The 11,385-nt window shown below is 37.1% G+C and overlaps 1 protein-coding gene and 1 pseudogene across 1 annotated transcript; one reads left to right on the top strand and one right to left on the bottom strand.

Moving 5' to 3' along the window:
- Positions 1-1,259: 1,259 nt before the first annotated feature.
- LOC121800084 lies at positions 1,260-3,580 on the bottom strand (annotated as a pseudogene).
- A 553-nt stretch (positions 3,581-4,133) lies between these two features.
- Positions 4,134-11,060, top strand: LOC121750098 (beta-amylase 7-like). The gene is made up of 11 exons (XM_042144559.1): positions 4,134-4,447; positions 5,206-5,841; positions 6,635-6,928; positions 7,114-7,191; positions 7,457-7,660; positions 8,125-8,319; positions 8,995-9,159; positions 9,366-9,626; positions 9,790-10,008; positions 10,164-10,383; positions 10,803-11,060. The coding sequence occupies exons 2-11, from the start codon at positions 5,401-5,403 to the stop codon at positions 10,829-10,831; spliced, it is 2,106 nt and encodes a 701-aa protein (XP_042000493.1). The 5' UTR covers positions 4,134-4,447; positions 5,206-5,400; the 3' UTR covers positions 10,832-11,060.
- Positions 11,061-11,385: the final 325 nt, after the last annotated feature.

Raw genomic sequence — 11,385 nt, 5'->3', positions numbered from 1 at the left:
GAGATCACTGGTATGGATGACATAATTATATTAAAAATGTTTTCGGCATGAGCCCATTGAGTACAACAAGTACTCAGCCCTGCATATTATTTTTCTTATGTGCAGGTTGAGCAGGATGTTGCGGAGGATGTTGAGCTAGCCTTAGGATGCATTGTGTCTTCATACATAGGCATGATCCTTGACTCTCTCTTTAAACCTTTTTCCGCTGCTATATTATTAACTATGTCTCAAGACTTTAAATCGTTTCTGTATTGTGTTTGAACATGTATGGTTGTGTTAGGTTTTAACCAAGTAATTACGTTGTCTTTGAAAATGGTGTTTTCCGTGAATTAAATTAAATATTTTACTTTAGAAGTTAATTGGGTTTCTTAAAGTTTATTTTCTCCGCTGCTTCTTTTAAAAGTTTTTATCATGAGTCATTTCTAATTAATAGTACAATTTTAACCTTAAACTTTTTTTTTAAACAATAATGTTTTTTTTTCTTCTGCCTTTAAGTTAATTAAGTTTCCTTTTAAAAACGTTGTCCATGCATGTTGGTCACGATCGCCGCGTTTGTAGTAACCCTAGTATGGACGGTCGTGACAACTTTTTTGTTCTGCTGAAGTTGAATATTTTGCTGAAATCGTATTGATTCTATGTTGATTCTAAAATCTGTGTTGATTTTTTGTAGTTTTTTGTTGAATTTGTGTTGAATCGATCATGTTGCTGTTTTGTTGAATTCTGAAATCTGTGTTGATTTTTTACGATGAAATTTCGTTGATTCTTTTGTTCTACCGTTGGTGATTTTTTGCGTTGAAATTGCATTGATTCTTTTGTTCTGCTGCTGCTTCACAAATAATCGCCGTTGCAGCCGTTGAATGAGGTTGAGAGAACGAGGGGGAGAATAGTCGAAAAGGAGAGAGAACGCCGAAAAGGCAAAAAGTTGGAATGAGGGGGAGTAATTGAAACGGTTTAATTAACATGAATAGTGGAAGGAGAGAGAACGACAAAATCGAGATTGCACAATTATTCTATAATTAAATGATTCACTGTATTATGAAAGTGTCTAATATACCCTTTGTTGAGAGATTCGTAGAAGTTATTGAAATTTTAATCTTGAAACATAATAAGCGTTGATCTATAATAATTAGTGGGTAGGATTAAAGTTTCGAGTTTGTATTAGATACCCATACTATATGGTTTTCATTATATCACTACCCATACTCTATATATACAAAATATTTATCAATATTTTAAATTAGTAATACAAAAGTTTTAAATTTAAATAAATAATATAAAATAATAATTTAAGCGCATTGGATGTGCTAACGTGGCAAAAAGCGACGCGTATTGAAGCTTAAAAATACACGAACTTACGTTGTTTTCTAGAATTTTCCCCCAACTTTGAGATTTTGTAAAATTTTCCCCCTAAACTTTGAAAATTTCTCATAGAGAAGTTATGTCCATCATCAGCTACCTAAACCTGCACCAATGTCTGCTAGAGGTCGTCGATCCAGTCACCGTGTATCTTGCTAATTTTGTCCGGCCCCTTCCATTTCTGTGTCGGTCTGTGTCCAGTCATCTGAACCACATTCGGCAGCCTTTGTGCCGGGACTCCAAGGTGGTAACCATTGGAATAAGGAACGGAGGTGACAGATGCAAGAATGGAATCCACTGAAGTTTTAGTAGCTACTTCCCCTTGAGTGGAAGCATCTTTAACTTCTGAGTCCAATCCGCCGTGATTATGCAGTTCTGTAAAAGAGATTGCATAATTGTAGTAACTAAGTATGGTTATTGTACAAGATAATAAAAAACCAAGAAACCATAAAAATGAAAGAAGAGTTGTGTCATTAAAATACACTTCTGTAGCCACTAGGAAATGTGACAAAGCAATAAATTGAACATGATACGGACAGTGCAACTTCCTGGGGACGAAACAGAACAATGGTGTATCCTACCACACATCTAAACAGAAATTTATCATCTTATTCAGCATGTTTCAAACCATTCTTTTTAATGCCTTGATGGTATATACTTAATTCCTTAGCAGTCAGTAAAATACATGATAACTCATCAAGAAAATTGTCTAGCGCAGTGATATAAGTAATCCAGACAACCTCAAAATGAATATCCACTATGTCATTGACTGGTAATATAGATGGACACGGAAATCTCATCTAATGTGCTTATATGGTGATAAGAATTTATACCTGCTGCTCCATGGGCGAAATGGCACTTTCTGCCAAACGGGCAATACCCGGTAAGCTCCCACTTATTACAAATCCTTGTTTTCCAATTTGCTTCAACTTCAAGGCTACAGAATTCGCGTTATTCCCATATCCACTAGCGCTGCTGCCAGGGCCTAAGCTTATGGCAACACTTTCTCGGGTTTTTGACTGCTCATCGTGAAGGAAAGTGCAGTTCTCGCCATAAGGGCAGCCTTCCTCAGTATAGAACTTCTTGCAGTGCCGCCCTTTGTTTGACCTCTGCGTCTCCTCAGTGGCTCCCACAATCGGTATCTGGAATTCCTCCCTTGGCTCAGACGACACTGGCCGGTCTTCCTCATGTGCATCCACGATTTCCTGCCAGTTAGGGGGCGGTTTCCTGAGTTCCTCTATGTTGTGTGCAAAGTTACAGGTGGTGACATACGGGCAAGTGCCAGCTCGGAATTTGCAGCACAGTTTGGACTTGTAAAACATCTTCCCAATCGCCTTTGATCTGTTGGAAGACATCAAATCCCCTGACTTGGATCTTTTACTTGGAGGCTCGCTTCCTGACCGGTCCTGTGATGGCATTCCCTCATAATTCGAGTTTGAATTAGTATCACCGGAAGCTTCGCCACTCCACATTCCATAGTCATCCTCGGTAGCCCAAATCGCCTGATCACATGACCCCGGCCCCCAGTTCTCACTACCACCATTCCCACAAATAATTTGCACCACATTCCCACTAGAAAATCCATTATCTCGGTGCATATCCATTTCCAAGAACAACAACAATAGTGAAATCTACTCCCTCAGACAAGAAAAAACTCAAGCAATTTCTACTTTCTAGTAAAATTCTAGCTTTCTTGTTGTCTTTGTACAGAAATATGACATAAAGCGAAATCTACTTGCAAAATATACAGAATACTAGTATTACAAATTAGATTGGAATTACAACGAATGCAAGCACTGGAAGTTAAATAAATTGGAGTACTTCAAAATCTAAGAATCACCTGCTTTTCCTCAACAGCAACATTTCAATTCAGTAGAACCCTACAAATTAGCAAGTTGAATAAAAAAATCAGCCTACAATAGAACAATCAAACTAGTCAAAATCAACTTGACTGTTAAAGTCTGAAGAAGGATTACAAAAATATTGAAAAAATTAGTTTAACTTGTGTTTACTGCAAAATTAGGAAAATGGATATGTTACCGAATTGGAAGTGAGTTCCGGAGAATCTTAAAAGGAGAAGTGAAGGAAATTGGGTTGAAGAAGGAACACAAATTTGGTTAGATGATTAATTTGCGTTGAGCCAAACGCCGCCTATCTACTTTCAACTGCGAAGTGATACATTCATAATTTTTTAATACTAATACTCATTTCAATTCAAATCAGATTGTTTAACAAATGCTCCCTCCTCCATCCATGATTGTGAGTTTCATTTATATCCTATGCAACTTTTAAAAATTGTATTTGAGTGTATAATAATTAAATGTGATTGTTAGAAGTCTCATTTATACTCTTTGATTGCCGCAATTCATAATTCCAGTTATTTGTATTTAATCTTAAAACTTGATATTTGGTCTTAATTTGAAGAAGTTTTTCATATTTAAATATAAATTTTAATAAATTACCAATTTATGATATCTAATTACTTAAGAAACCTGTCTACAGGTATATAAAGTCGAATCAAATAGTTCAGTTAATAATACTATATAACTATACCAACTTATTGAATACTAGAGATAAATTAAATCATGTTTTCTTGCAGTTTTCGTGCTTAAATACCTGAAAATGAAACCCACGCATACTGAATGAAAAATACAGTTGCGACAACGCAAAACGTGGTGTGTCATCATTAATAAATAGCAATAGCACTAATTTCAGATTTATATTTACAATTACAAAAAGTAAAAGAAATCCATTATTTAATTGAGACCAACGATCAGAAATGCAAATGCCCATACTGGAGAGGGCCCCACAACTTGTGACCGTGCGATGCATGTGAACGGCATGTCCGAAGATAAGTGCCTTAACGCGTGCCAACTCCTCCCACACGCTTCCCTCGTGCGAAACCCTCCCCCTCTCTCCTCCGTCGCACCGCCGCCGTCTTCCCGCCGGAACTTTTTACACGTCCCTTGAATTCCGGACGCTGCCTTCTTCTCCGCTTAGTTGGCTCGCCGGAACTCGGAGTAGATAACTTTCCGACGGCGCTTGTCTGGATCCGCGTGGTCTTCCCAGAGAGCGTGGAACGACGTCGGAAGTGAGTTTAATTTTTTGCTGAACTGTTTTATGAGCTGAATCGTGTTTAATCCCGGTGGATTTATAAGGTTTTGGAAACATTGAGATTTCTGTTGAGCAGTATTGCTCATTTGTTTTTAGCTGATTTTTGGGCTTAGAAAACTTAGCTTAGCTGAAGATAAATGAGTTAGTGTGGTGATATAAATGTTTCTCTCTGTATTCTTGCTACTTAAGCAATGCTGCAGCACAATCATTGAAGCAAACTCTTCATGAGCTGAACTTACTTGGGAACAACGAAACGGTGATGTTAAATATGTGAAAATGCTCGTAGAGGTATATGTATGGAAGTTTGAAAGTTTAGCTGTAGAATTTATCTTCGAGATAAGAAGTTCTAAGGATCTCTTCCATTTAGGCATATATAGAGTTGTGATATATGCAAAACTCAATCTTAATGACAAACTCCAGAACGAACACGACATTCATTATTAGATCATTTTAGAAAATTCAGATTTTTAAAACACGGAGATCACATAGGTCATTTTCAGATAACACGGATGTCATTTTTTTTTATCATTTTTGGTTCATTTTAGAAATTTATAGTACTTTGATATGATGACCCCGTGTTTTTCCAATTCAAATTTTCTAAATGAACTAAAACGATCTAACAATGAACTCTGTGTGATCTAATAATACCTTGTTTTGGTTCTACAGTTCTGCATTAGAAATTACTAGTAGTTCTTTATGATTCTCTTGACTTTGTTTGTTGTGTTTCTATTGTAGTATAAAATTAAGCCAAACAGTCAGAGATCCTGAGTACGAATGCAAACCCTCCCATTTCATGGGAAGTATGTCACAAGTAAACTATAATTAAGGTGTGAAGGTGGACGTACATTTGTCAGCATGACTAGTTACTGCAAAATATGTGCCTCCTCGAGGTGAAGATAACAAAGAGATACGGGGAAACTGAAAAGGCTGATGGCAGCAGAGATGCAGAGATTTGGCACAAGTGAAGAAGATGATGATGAAATGGGGATGGATGTGAAGGAGGAAGATGATGATGATGATGACGAAGATGAAGAGAAGAACATGGTAACCCCTACTATGGTGGGTGTGGATGTTGGTGTGTTGTCAACAGGGGGTAGTAATAGGTATGTACATAATCAGCAATATCAAGATCCACCTACTCCGCAGGTAGGAGGGTCTCGACGGTGTAGGCCTCAGGAAGAGAAAGAGAGAACAAAGCTGCGGGAGCGACAACGTAGAGCGATCACAGCAAAGATATTGGCTGGGCTTCGTAGGCACGGCAACTACAACCTTAGAGTCAGAGCTGATATTAATGATGTCATTGCTGCTTTGGCTAGGGAAGCAGGTTGGGTTGTTCTTCCAGATGGGACCACCTTCCCTTCCAGAGCACAGGTACCACTATTCTTGCTGTGCTTTTTTCGTGAATTTACACTTGTAGAAAAATAAATTCTTTCTTGCTTGATTTACAGTGTTAGTACTACTATTTTGCATTTTCTCATTCATTCTAAATTCTTGTATTATGGAGTAGTATGGATTTCTTATATACTCCCTCCGTCCCATTCTAAGTGAACCATTTTCTTTATTGGGATGTCCCATCTAAATGACACATTTCTAAAAATAGAAACATCATTCTCTCTACTTTTTCCCTCTCTCTTACTTTATTCTCTCCACTTAACTCACAAAACAACACTACATAAAATTCCGTGCCGGAATAGAAATGCTCCACTTAGCATGGGACGGAGCGAGTATTTTATTATTCACTAAGTCGGATGCCCCTTGTTGAACATCACTGGCACAAGGATGATGTTAGTGTTGGTCCCCCAGTTTATTGGGTAGAGTTTTTGAGATGCAACCCAAGAACTCTGAGATGTGAGGTTTAAAAAGAAGAAACTAGTAAATGATTATTTCAACTGTTAAGGGTTCATTTCAATTAACATACTTATTATTATTCTCTATTACCTAATACTCCATATACTAATGTGAAATCAAATTTCTTCTATATTTACCTTACATGTTTGACTAAGCATGCTACAATATGTGCAACTAAGGCTGCCTTAAAGGTGAAGCAGAAATATCCTAGCTCATATCTGCATCTGACATTCAAAGTTGAAGTGGAGTCTGTGTATTCTAGTTGTATGAATCTTGAGAAACTGGTCTTGAACTAATTTCATTTAAATACCAACAGAGTACCGGCCCTACTGGTGCGGCACAAAACACAGCTGTGACATCATCTTCTTCACAAATGCCAACACACCATACATCTCCTACTTCCTTGAGAGGCATCTCCCCAGGCTATAAAAGCACTGTTGATTATAGCTCAGGTCACTTGAAAGGTGTGTTTGTGCCCACCTCATCTCCTTATGATGTATCCTCCAGCACTAGGAGTCAAACACCAGCAATGATTGGGGATGGAGGAGAGCTACCAAATCCTAATGATCCTCTTCTTGGAGGTTCAATTGATTCAGTTGACGCCATGCAGGCAAGAATCCTGGCTTCTCTAGATTGATTTCTTACACTAGCTTTTGAATTTACTTCTTAGGTGCATTTTGTAGTTGCCTCATTTGGGATATTACATGATAATTTGTCCTGAACATTGATTGCATTTTTAGTTTGCCCGCTGTGCTGCTTTTCAATTTTTATTTTGATTGGTTTTTATGCCCCTAGGTTGTCGACATGCCGTCAAAACTACAGGAGCGGGAATTTTCTGGTACCTCTTATGTTCCAGTATATGTTATGTTGCCAGTGAGTAAGCTAATTTTACTATCCCATCACCTTACTTTTTACATATACTGGTCCAGTTTTAATGGTCCTATGAAGTAAATATTTTTTGTTTACATATTGACTATTTGACAAAATGACATGTACTCTTGGAGATGTTTTAGGCTTGTTTTTAAGGACAAGTGATTCTTAGAGCACCAATTCATTTTGGCTGCAGTAGGTTGTCATTTAGATGAACTTCAGCTTCGAGGAAAGATAATTGTTAACGCCCTAAACATTTTGGTGCCAGTTGGGTGTCATTAACATGAAATGCGAGCTTGTTGATCCAGATGGTCTAGTGAAGCAATTGAAAATCTTGAAATCAGTTCATGTTGACGGTATTATGGTTGACTGCTGGTGGGGTATAGTTGAAGCACATACACCTCAGGAGTACAACTGGAATGGTTACCGGAGGTTATTTCAAATGGTGAAGGAGCTGAAAATGAAGCTGCAGGTGACATTTCATGTCCTGGCTACTTAGCATTCAATTTAACCTCTATTTCAGATTCCTAAGTCTACATGATTCTATCTAGCAGTAGTTTTCATCCAGCAGAAAATACAAAATAAGTCTTAATGTTCTGAATTTTCAACTGTTCAAAGATGCCAAGAGTTTCATAGATTTTGCTTCATGTAGAGAGATGAATTTATTGAATCTGAAATCACATGGATGAATATTACATCACTTGAACCAAGTAACTTTGAGAAAATATCTTTGGGAACCCTTTTTGAATGATTATAATAACAAGAGATGGAATATTCAGCTTATGGCATTGGTTAAGAGTCTAAGGTAGTCTAGATAAGTACTCTACTGTTTGCAAGGTAGAACCTTAGACATGCTACTGTGACCTCTTTCTTGTTTCTTATGTTTATTTACAGTGAACTTCTTCTACCACTGGTTAAGATTTAATATGATAACAGGTTGTTATGTCCTTTCACGAATGTGGAGGTAATGTTGGGGATGATGTGTGCATTCCCCTGCCTCACTGGGTCACTGAAATCGGTCGAAACAACCCAGACATATTTTTCACGGATAGAGTTGGAAGGCGAGACTCAGAATGTCTGTCTTGGGGTGTTGATAAAGAGCGAGTTTTAAGAGGTCGAACGGCTATAGAGGTGATGACTTGATATGAACTAATGGTCTTATGTAGTTTCTGCGAACTGAGTTACAATTAGAATATTTTTTTATCATGTAATTCTCCTGTCAACATATTATTTCCAATTGTTAATTAATACTCCCTCCATCCCACAAGAGTATGCACTCTTTCCTTTTTAGTCCGTCTCACAAGAGTATGCACTTTCTAATTTCGGAAACTCTTTTCTCTCTATTAAGGTGGGACCCATTCTCCACTAACAATACTTTATTTACTTTTTCTTTCTATCTCTCTCTTAATTTTACCAATTGTGCATTAAAATTTGTGTCCAACCAAAAGTGCATAATTTTGTGGGATGGAGGGAGTAGAAGGAAGGAGAACCGGAGCTGCTGAAAAACTGCAATGCTTTTTTCTTGTGTTTTTCTAGTGATTTTCTCTTTGGTTTGATGGTGATTTGGTGCCTGATTTCTAGAAGCTGTACTTTCTTAAAGTTATCCATCATGTTCACCTACCAGCTAGCAACTTGATTTGTCAATAGGAAAAAACTTGTCCTGTAAAATAGGTTTCAAACTACCCCAGCTACTTCAACAAAATCATTAAGATGGTTTTGATGTTAGTATTTGTTAAATGTTAAGCAATGCTCTAATTAACTAGCTTGTGCATTCCATTGATCTTATGATTTGTTTAACTATTGTAGGTCTACTTTGATTTCATGAGAAGCTTTCGGGTTGAATTTGACGAGTTTTTTGAGGATGGTGTCATATCTATGATTGTAGTTGGACTTGGTCCATGTGGAGAGCTGAGGTACCCTTGTAACCCTGTGAAGCATGGTTGGAGATACCCTGGCATTGGTGAATTTCAGGTAATCAGCTTTTTATAAATTTGTTTCTAGTACTGCGCTTAGGATATAAGCCATGCATGCAACCTTGTAGGAAAGAAGTGGTATGATAATTTTCGTACCCATCACAGCTTCTGAAGGCATTGAGATATACTACTAATTTATGATATTTTGTATGAACATGATCTATAATGTTTCAGACAATATAATATATGTTGCTCTATTCCCAGTGCTATGATCAATATATGCTGAAAAGCCTGCGGAAGGCTGCTGAAATTAGAGGTCACTCTTTCTGGGCCCGAGGACCAGAAAATACTGGTTCTTACAATTCACGGCCCCATGAAACAGGCTTTTTCTGCGACGGGGGTGACTACGATGGTTATTATGGCAGGTTTTTCTTAAGTTGGTATTCTCAGGTTTTAGTTGAGCATGGTGATAGAGTGCTTTCTCTTGCCAAGTTAGCTTTTGAAGGGACACAAATTGCTGCAAAGGTGAGCTCCTTTGCTATAAACTAGTGATTATTTCCTTATGTAGATATGGTTTTATTTTTGACCATCTTCAGCCAGTATCAATTAATTGATGTTGAAATTTGGGTCTTTTGTTAAATCATGATTCTCTATCTGAAAACATTGTCATATTTTGATTTTTAAGCAGATGTCCAGCATGCACTGGTGGTACAAGACAGCTAGTCATGCTGCTGAATTAACTGCTGGATTCTATAATTCTAGCAATCGTGATGGCTATGCTGCTATCACATCAATGCTGAAGAGGCATGGCGCTACTCTATGCTTTACATGTTCTGAAATGAGCATGATGAATCAGAACACCAACCTCTCCGAGTCCTTGTCTGATCCCGAAGGATTGCTTTGGCAAGTAAGCAACTCGGTTTTGATATTTTTCCGTTTCTATAATAATGCCATTTTCTTCACAGGAAAGATGGATTTTTTGCTTTATTAACAATTGTTTATGTTGGAAATACACTTCATTCTCCCTCCAAACCATGTATTAACTGCTGGATCGCAATTCAGGTTCTGAATGCTGCCTGGGATGCCAATATATCAGTTGCCAGTGAAAATTCTTTTGCGTGCAATGGCAGAGAAACGTTTAGTTATTTATTGGAAAAGGCAAAGCCCATCAGTGATCTTGACAGGAGGCATTTTTCTTCTTTTACCTATTTGAGGCTCAGCCCACTTCTCATGGAAAGACCGAACCTCGTTGAATTTGAACGGTTCATCAAGAGAATGCATGGTGAGTTACTGTTACGTACTTAACGTACATTGAGAATGCATCATATTCCAGTATACATCTCTACAAGTGGTCGAATTATATTAAAAAATTTATAAGAATTCCAGTCGGCCCACATACATCTATCATCTAGACCATCTCAACGTTGAAATAGTGATATCAGCCATTTTAGTCTACTTTACTAGCTTGCCTGATTTCATGAGTCATTGTAGGTTATGTCAGAAGCAGCCATTATAGTTTTTATGCATTTTCATTTTCTAAGTGAAGACACATTTTATTTCATTAGGATAAGATTGACATCTGAGCATTCTAGTAGAACTTTTGTCTAAAATATTCACAAACAGATCAAATCTGCTGTCTAAACCAATTATAGATCTTACCAAATATAATGGTGATATTATCTCTCGTGACATAATTTGCAGGGGAAGCTGTTCTCGAGTATCAGACGTAGTTCAAAGTTTGAGAGTAAGAATACTGACTTACCTTTCTAATATAGCTCCTACGTACACATCTGTAACTAAACGATTTTTAGAGGACTGATCGATGCTCCCCATTATGTGCTAAGTTATACCATAGGAGAATCAGTCCCATTAAAATGATTTGAATGTAATCTGTATGTATTGAAGAAACTGTGCAAATTAACTAGTACAGAATGGGTAATATATTTATGCTTCTTACTATTGTTGTATGCTCCTTTCAATAGAGTTTATTTTACGTTATAACTGGTTTCTTATTTTATGGATCATTTTTTAATCTTACATCTATAGCAGTGAAATAAAATATGAAACCAGAGTTTGCGTAAGAGCTAATGTGGCTTCAATTTATGTTGGCTTAATGTCTTCCATTTTTATAGGTTTTTCCTTCAATGAGATGTGAGAATATGCTTAGCTTACTTTCCTATGGTTTTTAATTTTGTTTTGTAACTAAAGGTGATTTTGTGTAAACCTTTGAAAGTTCAGTTTGTATTAGTCATTGCATTATTTTATTGATGATAGTTTACATGTA

This window comes from Salvia splendens, chromosome 1 (genome assembly GCF_004379255.2).
Source record: "Salvia splendens isolate huo1 chromosome 1, SspV2, whole genome shotgun sequence".
Taxonomy (NCBI): Eukaryota; Viridiplantae; Streptophyta; class Magnoliopsida; order Lamiales; family Lamiaceae; genus Salvia; species Salvia splendens.
The sequence above is the reverse complement of the archived record's forward strand: the minus strand, read 5'-3'. Positions and strand labels throughout refer to the sequence as shown.

Excerpts from the sequence above, each read along its gene's own strand:
- LOC121750098 (XM_042144559.1), top strand. The coding sequence starts at position 5,401 with ATGGCAGCAGAGATGCAGAGATTTGGCACAAGTGAAGAAGATGATGAT. Across the intron at positions 5,842-6,634 it reads CCTTCCCTTCCAGAGCACAG|AGTACCGGCCCTACTGGTGC; the intron begins GTACCACTATTC and ends AAATACCAACAG. Across the intron at positions 7,661-8,124 it reads AGCTGAAAATGAAGCTGCAG|GTTGTTATGTCCTTTCACGA; the intron begins GTGACATTTCAT and ends ATATGATAACAG.